Source organism: Cynoglossus semilaevis, chromosome 8 (genome assembly GCF_000523025.1).
Source record: "Cynoglossus semilaevis isolate Cse_v1.0 chromosome 8, Cse_v1.0, whole genome shotgun sequence".
Taxonomy (NCBI): domain Eukaryota; kingdom Metazoa; phylum Chordata; class Actinopteri; order Pleuronectiformes; family Cynoglossidae; genus Cynoglossus; species Cynoglossus semilaevis.
In genome coordinates, this window is record NC_024314.1 from 9,012,664 (window position 1) to 9,025,269 (window position 12,606).

At 40.1% G+C, this 12,606-nt stretch overlaps 2 protein-coding genes across 6 annotated transcripts in view; one reads left to right on the forward strand and one right to left on the reverse strand.

Annotated features, from left to right (window-relative positions):
- The window catches only part of LOC103381941 (SPARC (osteonectin), cwcv and kazal like domains proteoglycan 2), a 29,715-nt gene extending 18,036 nt beyond the window's left edge, over positions 1–11,679 (reverse strand). The window contains exon 1 of one of the 2 annotated variants that reach the window (XM_025058186.1): positions 11,311–11,679. In XM_025058186.1, the coding sequence (XP_024913954.1) occupies positions 11,311–11,511 (201 nt within the window). In that variant the 5' untranslated portion in view covers positions 11,512–11,679. The remainder of the gene's footprint in view (positions 1–11,310) is intronic. The other variant, XM_008314557.3, reaches the window with a different exon arrangement.
- The window catches only part of LOC103381923 (probable histone deacetylase 1-B), a 388,477-nt gene that overhangs the window by 132,915 nt on the left and 242,956 nt on the right, over positions 1–12,606 (forward strand). The window lies entirely within an intron of this gene.

A 12,606-nucleotide genomic window follows, 5' to 3' on the forward strand; every position in this document is an offset into this window, starting at 1 on the left:
AATGCCGAGTGCTGAATACAAATGTTGCTATCTCAAGTAGGATCAGTAAAATAGAAAAAAAAGGAAAGAAAAACAAGCAGAAATGTGAAAAAAGAATCTGATTTTCCCACCGAGAACTGCTGGAGCTCCAGCTCCCCCGAGCTGAGCAGAAAACAAACGAGAGAAATGTCAGAGGGAACATCTGCATCTCCTCACTGTGCTGCTGCAACTGTCCATCACATACACACAGCACAGTGACTCCATCACTGCAGCTCATCTGTCCCTGTAATATGACAGGGTCAGGTAGAGCCTGACACATGCACACACACACACACACACACACACACACAAGAAAACAACACACGCAGATACAGATCAAGCCACTGTTTTCTGTATGGTACAAACGAACAAAATGTAAAGGGATGTGAAACACCAGGCATCAAACCTAAGACCTTTTTCGCTGTAAGGCAATCCATTACCCACGTTTTCCTAAATATGCCAGCAGAGTAAAGATGTGCAACATTGTAAGATTGTCAGATGGGAGTGTATTCTGTTTAGTCTGCTCTGACCGTGGGGGCTGACCGTGATGGACTTTCTATTCTCACCTACACTAACATTAAAAGATTCTAATCTCCATGCTTCATCCTTCATGAGGGCCCACGTTAATGTACAGAACACGACATTATTTACAAATCAGAATATGAAGAAAAGGGTTAAATGATCAGAATACTTTGTCATCCCCTCTAGTTATTATTTCATCAGTCTCATGAAGTATTTTTCTCTAAAGAGACTCTGATGGATGGACTGGTGAACTGGGTCACGACTGTAATAAACAGACACCTGAGAGAGGCTTTCCTCAGCTGACTGCGCACCTTTAGTCCCAGGTACTGTCATCCTATCAGATCCCAGAGGTATATCTGCCTCCGTGACTGGCAGGACATTGCCTGCTCATCATTTTTTCTCCATCATTTTTCATCACTATTTCTTCTCACAGTAATGTGCCTTTCCTGAGTGATGTGGATGAATTAGCTTCATCAGACCACTTTACACTGCAGCAAAAGGGCACGGTGGCAGAGGCTGACGTAAATTTACATTCCTCTCTCCTGTCTCTGTAGTTACCAGGGAACAGCAGGAGTGTGTCTCACCGTTGCTGGGTCATTATGACGCCCCAGTTTAGCGCGCTGGGGCCCGGGCGGAGGAGAAGGTAATGTCTAGGTCTTTTTGTACCCTGCTGCCTTTGAAAACGACTTTGAAATGAGAGACACTAATGGCCCAGACCTACCGCAGATTGAACCACTTATAAATGCATTAAAGTGTTTCAAAATGACTTGTCTTTTGACCAAATCCTGCCGATTCGAGAGCGCCGTGGTGTTTCATTTCAGTAGGAAAACAATTAAGGAACATTTTCACATCTCTGTTCTTTTTCTTCCTCTTTTTATAGCAACAATGTTCTTCAATATGCTCACACTAAACCAAAAAGAGTTGTACAGCATATATGCACTGAAAGTCATTATCATGATCCAAGCTCATATTAACAACTGTTTATATATGGTTACAAGACATACGTCAGCCCTGCACCTAAAGAAAAATTAGATTGATCTCTGATCGCAATAAAACACCAGACCAATGTGAGATTAAGTCGCAGCACAGAGGTGAATTGAACATTTATCATATGATCCAGAACGTTCTTTGGCTTTTAAGCGACAAGACGGGTTTTCAAAAGGTAAGACGTCTGCCTGCAATGCAGTAGAGTACGGAGAACAATCTGCAGCCACGGCTGCGTGTCTCTCTCTTCCTGAGCCTCAAAGTAACCAACTGTCAGGAGTGCATCCATCTGAAACATTTGCACCGCGCTCAAATGCTGAAATAATGAGGCTGTGTGCGGCGAGTTAAGGTCACGCTACACCAACGAATATGACATCTTCAGAGCGCAAATTCCTTTTGAGAATCTTGTGTCTAAAACCCTTTGGAGAACGAGAGGCTTTATTCATCCGCTGTCAAAGGGAAGCTGAACGACGTTTCAGAAAGTTGCATCATGTCGTTAACCATTTTTTACGGCCACACAACCTTTTAAGACCAGAAGAAGTAGCACGTGAAGCGGCTGTAGCCGGACTCACTTTCGGGGGACTGAGTCAAGGCATTAAGGCAAGCTCTGAGAGATGCAGTAATTGGAGAGGAGGGGACACAGAAAAATGGATTCGTTTGGGCTGCACTGCTGAGCCAAGCAGAACTCCAGAACGTCAGAGTCTGTGCGGCATCATAAACACACACGCCCAACCATTTGCAAAACAAAGAAGGAGGGAAGAAAAAAAGCAAGCCTGCAGGTTAAGCTCCACCATTTTCCCCAGAGAACTCTCAGCTTATGCAGGCCTCCTATATACCCTTCTGAGACGTGCTACAGTGATAGGAGGGAGTGGAATAGGGGAGAAGAATATTCTCTGCAGTTTTTGTAGGTTCAGTACAGCTTTAAAGACCAACGCTGATCTGCAAAGACCTCCTATAAGCAAGCATGAGTGAAAGAAAAAGCTTGAATCTCATTTGTTGCTGGCATGCTCATCTAAAGTAAGAAACAAAGATCAATATTGAATGTGCCGCAGGCTAAGAAAGTAAATACCACTCCACTACACACCAACAAACTAGATTTGTTTCCCTAGAGACTGAAACAAACACTGCAGTTGTCCCCCCTAAAAATACCCTCAAATAGTTGTTATTGCAAAGTTGTGGTTGGTTTGGAAAATACATTAAAACATACAATACAGATCAGGATTTTTTTAATCATAGTATCAAACTCTCAGCATCATGTATGTTTATAGAAGCATGTATTAATATTTACTGCAGTAGTGTGTGACTAAAAGTGCTTGGTCCTTTCAATGCCACTGTTGGTTTAGTTAAATGGACGTGGGAGGAAAAAGTTGGATTCTATTAAAGCATTTCTTTTCTGGCTGATCTTGTTATTTATACAAGGTTATATTTTTAAAACCTAGGAGATAACAGCGAAGATGAACTGTTGATTTTTCTTTCCTCATTCTAGATAAATATTGGAAAAGGGCAGATTATTTTACCCTCCAAAGCTGCATACCATTACATAGTCACATATTAAGTGACCAAAATAGTTTAATTCTCAGATGAGATTTTTGACACATTACCTGAAAAGTTTATGATCTAATACTTTAGACTTTTGGAGCGGCACTCAGTGTTTCTGGTTCAGTAAGAATGAAAAAAAAAACATTTGTTTTAACTTTATTTCATAAGTAATACCCAGCTATTACACTGATATGTATTAAAATGTTGACATGATCTTTGTTTCACTTGGACATTTCTGGACTAACTCAATTTGAGTGATAAATATTCTTCTCAAGTGGCAACAATTTGACAAATGTCCAGTTTCTTTTAGAAAGATTATTAGTTGTTCTTTGTGGAAATAACTATCAACTGATTTGGGCATTTACAGCTTCTTTCAAGCCAATTATTATCACAATGGCCTAATATTAGTCATATTATGGAGTCATCCAGATGCTTTTATTTATTTATTTATTTTGATTTACTTGTTTCTTATTTTAGGTATCAATGTATGTCAATTTTATCTTTTGGGGACTGAATTAAATCACATGTATGTGATGCATGGATACATATCCTTTTAATTTAGGGGGTAAAAAAAATAGCATTTTGCCCTAAGATGTTGTTGTTCCTGACCCTAAAACCTTAGATAATGCCCCAACTGTAAAGCTGAACACAGTTCTACCACTATGTCTAATGAATAATGCTGAAAAGACAAGTGCACTGAAGCCGCACAGCATCTATTTTAAACAAAAAAGGTTCAGAAACCCAGCAGCAGTGGCAGTAGAAGATAATGATGATAACCATAACATTTGAAAAAAAGAACTGCAGGGATCAGGATGAGATAACCCACAGGGGGAGCTAAGTTAAATATGCTAGCTGCCTGATAAGGTTTAATTTTCCCCACTGCCATTTCAATGAGTATAAATGGGTTTGTTGTGCCTGCTAATAATGCTAATTTCCCGCCGTGTCAGCAGGATATTACACTAAAACAGACAGCCGCGTTGAGATGTCACATTACAGCCTTAGGACGTACTACACGAGGCATAAATGAGATTCAACGGCCTCAGCTCCGTGTCCTATCCCTGTCATTGGGATTACTTGATTAAGGTCATTTCAATAGGACTTTGTGGCTCGCGGTCTGTTATCTTGGCAACCGAGCAAATTAACTTTTTCTTTTCCTCCCTGTGTCTCTCTCTCTCTGGTGCACCGGCAGGATCAGTGCCCTGCTCTTCCACATGCAGCTCTGGGACAGAGTAGGCCAAAGAAAAACAACCGCCCGTCTTGTCCAATGTTAACATCAAACACACAGTAAGCAGTGAAAGAGGCTGATTCTCCCCAGGCCACCGCATGTCCTCCAAGTTTCTGTTGCTCCCTGGCCTGATTGCACAGTACTTGGCCTGCTATTTCAACAGTGACTGATTTGTGGCCTAAGGCAAACAACTTGTGCTCCCTGCATTTTTGCACCTATTCTTCCTGAACATACCTGATACGGGGGCATTAGCTTTGACCATGCGTTGCACTGCGGGTAGGTCGTATTATAATAATGGTAGCCCTCAACTTACATCAATCACTATGTATATATATATATATATATAATGAGAACGAATCTCTTTCAGCCCTGTCTTTACAGTATGGTCAACCATCACCAAATCAATACTACTGATTTGGATCAACGAATAGCAGTTGATCGGCGACAGTATTTCAGAGACAATAATTTGTGAGAAAGTGAACATTGCGCAATCACAGCTCCTCAGCACCGATAGTATATAGTGTTGAAAAAGTTTGAATAAGCAGGAACAGATTAATCCATTTGACATTGATTCCTATGGTGAAAATTGTTTTGTTTCAGTTTTTCGGTCCAAGAAATGAACAGAAATGTATAGAAAATGTAATGTAAAAGTATGTATATATATATATATATACAGTACATTCAGCTCTTCGTCGCAGCCTTACTTCCACCTGGCTAATAAAACAGATACACAGAGATGTATCACAGCGTCCCCTCACCCAGAGGTATAATAATATCTATTCTAATAACACATCCCACGACTGCATCTTCACCAGAGGGAGAGATTACAGGCAGGTTCTTTGTATGTACTGTATTTGTGAGTCCTTGCAGCACGTTATCAGATAAGCAGATAGGGCTGGTGTTTTTACCCACCGTTAAATCCACCTGTTTTTCTCATTTCACAAAATTCTGGGTTATCTAATCTAAAAAAGCTATTAAAGCATACACCATGACCACTCAAACACTAAACAAGGATGTTTTGATATAAAAAAAAGAGTTTTCTACATCCTGTAATCCAGAGCGACCAAGCGAAGTAATGCATGAGAGGATAGATAATTGCATAGTGTTGTGTCGTGCATCATCAGTTTCACATCTCTGACTTTCATATTTTTGGTCATGGATCACCGTTTAAACAATATTACGACAAAGACGTTGTGGCAAAGTTTTTAGAAAATTTCGATCCAATATTTGAAAGTTTAGTATCAGCACATTCCACCATCCATAAAACCAAATGAGCCAGTCTAATGGTTCGTGAAAAGCAATTATTAGTAGCCGCCCTATTGGAGGAGCACACAGCCTTACAGTAAAAGGTAAAATGACTCCTGTGAACTTCAGAAACCCGGCCGTCAATAAGTTTCCATCACAAACTCACAGATCCTCAATTGAGTCTTTTGGTGAGACATTATGTCAAAAAAATAAATGGAGAAGACACACAAGTAGAATGGCAGCATTTATCACATCACTCCTGCCTCACAGCTAAGCGTAGAGGAGCTCCGGCAGCACAGAGACGACTCTCAGGCAGGCAGATGCCACTATAAATAATGCATGAAGAAAATAAGCTAGAGAAAAAGAAGAAGAGAAACCTGGCTAGAACTAATTATTCACTTCAATATTCCAGCAACACACACTGCTCTGAGTGTGTGCTGATACACTGATAAAGATGCAGCCAAGCTCCATTATAAAACACATTGATCCACATGCAGGGTAGTCCTAACACCACACACAGTGTTAGCTCTCAGACAGCTGCATTGGAAAAACCAACAAATTCAGAATATTTGGACAATCTGTCAGATATGGAACACGGTTTTGCTGCAAGAGAAAGTATTTTGCTGTTCCTAGCAGCTGTCGCTTTATGTCCTTAGTTTTTTGTTTGTTTTTTTGAATGCCAAAAAATACATGGTCATCAGAAGGGAGAGAGAAAAAAACAAGTCTTTTTACTGGATTATCTCTCACCAGGGAAACCAGCTGGACTGTTTTTTGTCCCTATGAATCAAATCTGACTTGTGTAAATATGCAGGAAAAATTCTCCCAAAGATAAAGTCGACAGCACTACATATTGAACAAAAAGGTCATGCGTGGCCCCCGCCACACCTTCATCTTTGATCTCATTAGTGTGCAACCAGTAGATCTCCACAGTTAGATGATGTGATGAGTTGATCTTCACTTCTACACACACACACACACACACACACACTCCTAATAGCTCATTTAACTGCTGTGGTTTCTTCCGTCTAAACTTGCAACCCCCGCACTGTCACTCATTTTTAATTGGAAAAACAGCCTCATTCCTGTATTTTCTGCACATTAATTCCTGTAGGAGGCCTTTAAACGACTAAAGCAGATGAGAAGAGAAAAAACAAAAAAAAAACAAAAAAACCCACAGCTGGTGTTGCAACGTATCAGAGCTTGGTGTCATCTGTTCATTTTACAGGAAAGCAGAGTGTTCTTCTCTGCTTTTGTGTTTACAAAAACACTCACGAGCTGGTGTAGGATCAGTGACCTAGTCGCCACCACATTCTCAGAAATGATCAGTCAGATTCATGTTGGGGTGTAGCATGATCTGTAACCTTGTCTCACCTCTACCAGAAAAAAAAGTTGAAGTTAAATTAAAAAAAAAAAAAGCTACTTATATGAGCTTCTTCAATAATAACATCTGTCTAGATCTTCGAGTTTCAATTACTCACGATGAACTTATCTGACAGGATCATAACTGAGCATCATCATCACTGGGCTGTTTCGACATGCTGACCTTTAGACAGTCATAATGCATCTTGTCATCATTTATTTATGAAAAAATGATTCCAGAAAGACCAACAACATAACAGTTCTAAATGTATTAATGCAAATGAAAACAAAATAAGTATTTTTGCCTAGTAATTGTAATTATTAATGAGCGTAGTTAAAGAAAACAGTGAGCATTGATAAGAATATCGTTCTTTCATGTTTTCTGCCTCATCTTTCTGCACTAATTCTAACAACCCAAGGAGATAAGGAGCTATTTACCTAAAAAAAGATGTAACAGTTTTCCTTCATTAAAAATGGAGCTGGCAGTGGAGCAGGTGCAAAGCCTAAACAGTGCTCTGTGGTTGGCTGAGAGGCTGCACAGCCTTTTTAATGAGCTCCCTCTTTGCAGGGCCCAGAGAGATTGAAGAATCTGGCGGTGAATGAACAGCACAGTATTGTTCACATGAGTAGTGGCCTGAGTTTCCGCTGAGCCGCCCCACCTGAACCCACCAGAATGCAAAGTGGAAGCGGACTATATATGTGTGAGCAGCTCCGGGAACGGACAGAGTCTGTTCAGGAAAAAAAAACAACCTCTTTTCATGCGGTTTGATGTCTTGACATTTGCAGTACATCTCCAGCATTGATGCCACTCACAATGAAGCTTGTGTAACTGCCTGTAACCTGCTGCGGATTAACCCCCGGGACCTGCTCCTAATGCTGGTGGTCTCATTGTTCTTCCCTTCAGTATCTCCTCATTATGCCCCCGTGGTGGATCATTTTGTTTACACTGGTCCAATAAGAACCTCAGTCACATCAATCAAACTGCCGTCACCAGATTAAACAAAAAAATCTCATAGTGTTTTTTCCTCCCCTGCTTCATTTAGAAGAAATATGAATATTACTGCATTGCTGTTCTCGTGCCACCTTGTTTACCAGGACGGAGAGTAAACAAACACAAACCTGCCACACATCAGATGGTGCTCTGTGATACAGAGGGCTGTCCTTTTTGAACAGATAGAACCTAGTTTGGCCTTCTGTTTGTTTTTTATGTTTTACATACAACATTTCCTTTTTAGCTAAAGCCCAACTCTCTAGATTTCCATCTTCCGCATGTGAATATCACATACACCCTTGATACAAATACACGCGTTTAGACATTGGCTAGAAAAAGTATCCACCGCCAACTTTGGCTACATCTTTTTTTATTGTTTTTTTGTTTTGTTTTGTAAATCAATAAAAATGAAGCTTTAAGGAAACTGATTTGAGAAGCTGAAATAACAGAATGGTTCTGAATGATCAAATCTTTGACACAAAACAGAACTGATGCTGCTTGGTACAGTATACCAAGCCTTTTTTTTATTTAAAAACATTTATAGATATTTAATGTATTTTACTAAAGTTTCTAAGTCTAAATGAACGCCGTGACATCCTCCTTTGGCTGTTGGGTACAGCCCACCGTCAGACTTCAGCTGACACTCTCCCCTGCCTTCTCTGCTCTTAGACCAATCAATTTAAGCACTTCCTTCACTCCATCCATTCTCTGGTGTCTTTTTTTTGTCCTCCTGCCTGGCAGCTCCATCTCCAACAGCCTCATGTCACCTTGCCTCTTAAAAACGATCTCTGAACTGCTCAACCTCGGCTGTACCTCTGACATCATCTCTCATTTATAGTCCTGTCCGTCCTTGTCATTCCCAATGACGATCATAACCTCTTTAATTTCGCCACCTTTGGCTGAGTCTAGTATCACTCAGAGAGCACCACTGTCTCCAGATCATTAAAAAAAAATCATCTCATAAATCATATAATACTGCCAATAGTACCAATATTCATAATGGAGGAGAAACTATTGTTTCTCTTTCTTTCAATGTATGTTCAATGGATAACTATTTTCATACAAGACACTAGTCTGAACCACAACTCCACTATAGTGTCATAGTACATTTTTAAATTTGCTGCTGAAGGCCCCATGCAGTCAAGCAGGTGATGCAAATCACATCAAAGTACCCTAAAATATGTCAAATCAGCACGACAACACATTTTTAATCAAATAAAGAACTCCCCAACAGGACGACGTGAGAGCACACAGCAGGACCAGGACTGTGGAGCTCCCAAATATATTCTGAGGTAACGTAGCTGCTGTTTAATTCACTGACTTCATCCACATCCAGATTCAAGCCACGTCTTCTGACAAACTGACTACCGTACCCATGTGGGCTGCATCACACCTCACTGCGGCCCGAGCTCTCACACACCTTCCAGGGTATTTCAGTTTTAGAGACTGATGAGAGTGAAAAGTAATGGCTTAGTGTTGGACTGGATATTTAAAAACAAGTCTCAGAGTAACAATTCAGCTCAACAGCGCCATCAATACCGGGCTCCGGAATGACCATAAAAATAAATCACCCTTCCCCGAAACTGCTGGAACGACGTTATAATCTTCATGAAAGGAGGATTTATTACAGGACTGTTGGGTTAAGCAGCATTAGATTTAGCAGGATAATAAAACGGCACATGCTTTCTATCCTCTTTTAACTGGCTCGTTATTTAGAGAATATCAAAATTAAAAATAGGACATGATAGGAGACAGAAAAAATGGCAGAATTTCCGATCTGATTCGACTGAGATCAGTGTTTGGACAATGCTGATTTTCTTTAGTATCTCTAATGAAGATTTCTCTTCATTTCCTGCAGGTAGTGGGTAACATCCAGTAGTAGGCAGTGTCTTGACTGTTTACATCAGTAAGTGTAAACAGTCAGATCCTTAAATTCCAACATCCAGTCACAACAAGACGCTCTCCAGTTTCCATTTCAAAGACTAAGGATCAGTTGTTGCATTAGCTCAGCGGAAAATAATACATATATATATAAACGCACTGTGCTAAAATTGTTATTCTGTTTACTAGGAGCTGTCACTTCCTGTAATATATGTTTATATGTGGCCACTAAGGAAAATGATGCAAATTAATGAGCAAGGGCTTGTTTTATAGCTGTCTGCGGTTTACAAGGATTTTTTTTTCTTAACTTTGATTTATCACACAATTAATACAGAGGGTCAACCAACAAGAAACGCTGCTTCGTAAACCCCACGACCAGTGTAGTTTCAGGGATTACAGATGTCATCCGTGACCTTTAGACACAAAATGCCACAACTTTATTATTCATTTTATCCCAAATGTGTGACACGGTGTTAAATGTAATTGGTCCACATTTTAAAGCCACAACGACCTTCAGATTTGACTGTCTATGAATTCATTACTTTAATTTTGAAGTGAGTTTTGACAGCAATCTAATCATTTTTAGCAGTCCCTTTTGACAAGCAGGGACATACAATATTAAATGTAGTTTGCCGCGATGTTTACTGTGTCAAAATATTTACATGACATCAATATAAACTTCTATTAATTCTATTAAAAATGTCTGTTAAACTGGATGTAAAATCACAGCATACATTTAGTTTACTAAACAAACTTACTATAAAAATAAATGTATATGTAAATAATATTAATTTATTAAAGACGATCTTGAATGTTTTACATGTCTCCCTATGTCCTTGTATTTGCAGCGATTATAAACAATCTTTTCTGGAAAATCAGTAAATTCACTTATTTTCAAGCTGCCATTTGACTTAGTCCAGGTCAGTATGGCAGACTGGTACGGTCTGTGTTCTGGGACTTGGTTTATTGAGCATCTGTTAGAACAAAAGTAAAGACTAGTGGCCGTTTACAGCATCAGACACAAGTCTGAACAACAGAGCTCCTGTTATTTTTATTTTTTATTTACTTTTTTATTATTATTTGTGACTTGGAGCAGACACGTCTGATGTCTTGCTGTGTCTGAGAGCTCTGGAAGCCTCCTAACTGTGAGTGAGCTCTGCTGTTTTATGTGCTGATCGATGAGCATTGATCAAAGAATACAGACACCGTTCAGGACGTCAGTCTCCCTGGAGAAGCTTGGAAATGGCTTTTGAGGGTCCAGCTAAGGTCATAGATTTCTGTAGTGTCCACCGTTAAAGGGACGTCCATTGATAAAAGTGTCATTTCAACCGCAGGTGTACGTCATTATAATAATAATTAAAAAAGACAAATGAAACTCTTAAATGTAACGTCGTTTCATATTTGATGTCGTCAAACCTAAATATAATGCACAAAGTGAAAACCTGCGTGCACTAACACAGGCTCTGCACGCAGCAGAACACAATATCTAATGTATGTGTGTGTGTGTGTGTTTACAGTAAACTAAAAACAACAACACAGCACTCACGTCTCTGAAGCGATTCCAGTGCTTCAGCTTACGACTGTACTGGGAAATGGTTGACAGCCATTGCTCATCTCCGATAAAATTGCCGGCTTTCCCCGCATCTTTGCCACTTTTCACGTCCACCTGGAGCGACGGTCCCGCCAGCAGGGACAGGCACAGGGACAGGGACAGGGACAGACAAGCGACGGCTGTCACAGAGACCATGACGCTGGAGCAGTTTGGTCTGGGATGGTCTGTAACCTCCTCTTTCTCCTCCTGGGGATGCTGCTGCTGCTGCTGCTGCTGCTGCTGCTGCTGCTGGTGATGGTGCTGTCCTACAGCCAGGAATCCACATACGAGACTGCTGCTGCTGCTGCTGCTGCTACTTTAACAAAGCAAATGGAAATGAGAGAGAGGGGGAGAGAGAGAGAGAGAGAGAGAGGGAGAGAGAGAGAAGGGGGAGTTAGATTTTGCATTAATTCTATACAAATTGGGACCAATGGATAGCCTTATTTTTTATTTTGAAGCTATTTCCAATATGAGATTACACGAAGTATTTCTGTACCGTTACAGCTCCTCAAAGAATACCAAATTTAATTAGACTCAGTTTTACAATTCAAACATGAATATAAAATTATTTTAAAAGAAAATTTTAAAAGGCCATTTAAAACTATAGGCCCCAGTGGTGGTTATCCCTCATGCTAAGGATATAAAAATTACTACATTGAATTTTGGAAAGAAATGCATCGGCTCAACCCACAATTTTTTCACCACAGAGATTTTGCTTATGCTGGGAGGGAGAACGAAGAGGATTATAAAGAATATTCAAAATAAAAAACAATGTTGTTTGTTGTTTTGTCTTTCAATGCACTTCTCAGGAAACTCATGAAAAATAAAGGTTGCCCATGCTGATCACAAAGAAATCATCTCGACAGTGGAACAGAATATACACTGACCACCAACTGGTGACTTTGAAAGTGTTTTAACTGTGACTAAAATTAAGTCAAAACAATATGTGAGGAAAATTGCTGCAATTGAGCTAACAGCCGAGGCAGGGCTGCCAGGCTGCTGCGGGGACAGTCAAGGACTATGAAGTGGCCTTAGGGCAAAAAGAGGTGCAATTCTGTCTTATACTTGCTCTATTCCATTATTTATTTAATAGCAGTGCAGAGAGGGAATGCTAGAGAGTAGCTTCTTTCAAATGTAGCAGGAGGAATGGTTACATTTTCACCTTTTTTTTTTCTTCTCATACTAATTGTATCCTCGGAAAAGTGGATCTGGGCAAATGGACCTGGATTCTTCCACATCTAATTCAAAAGG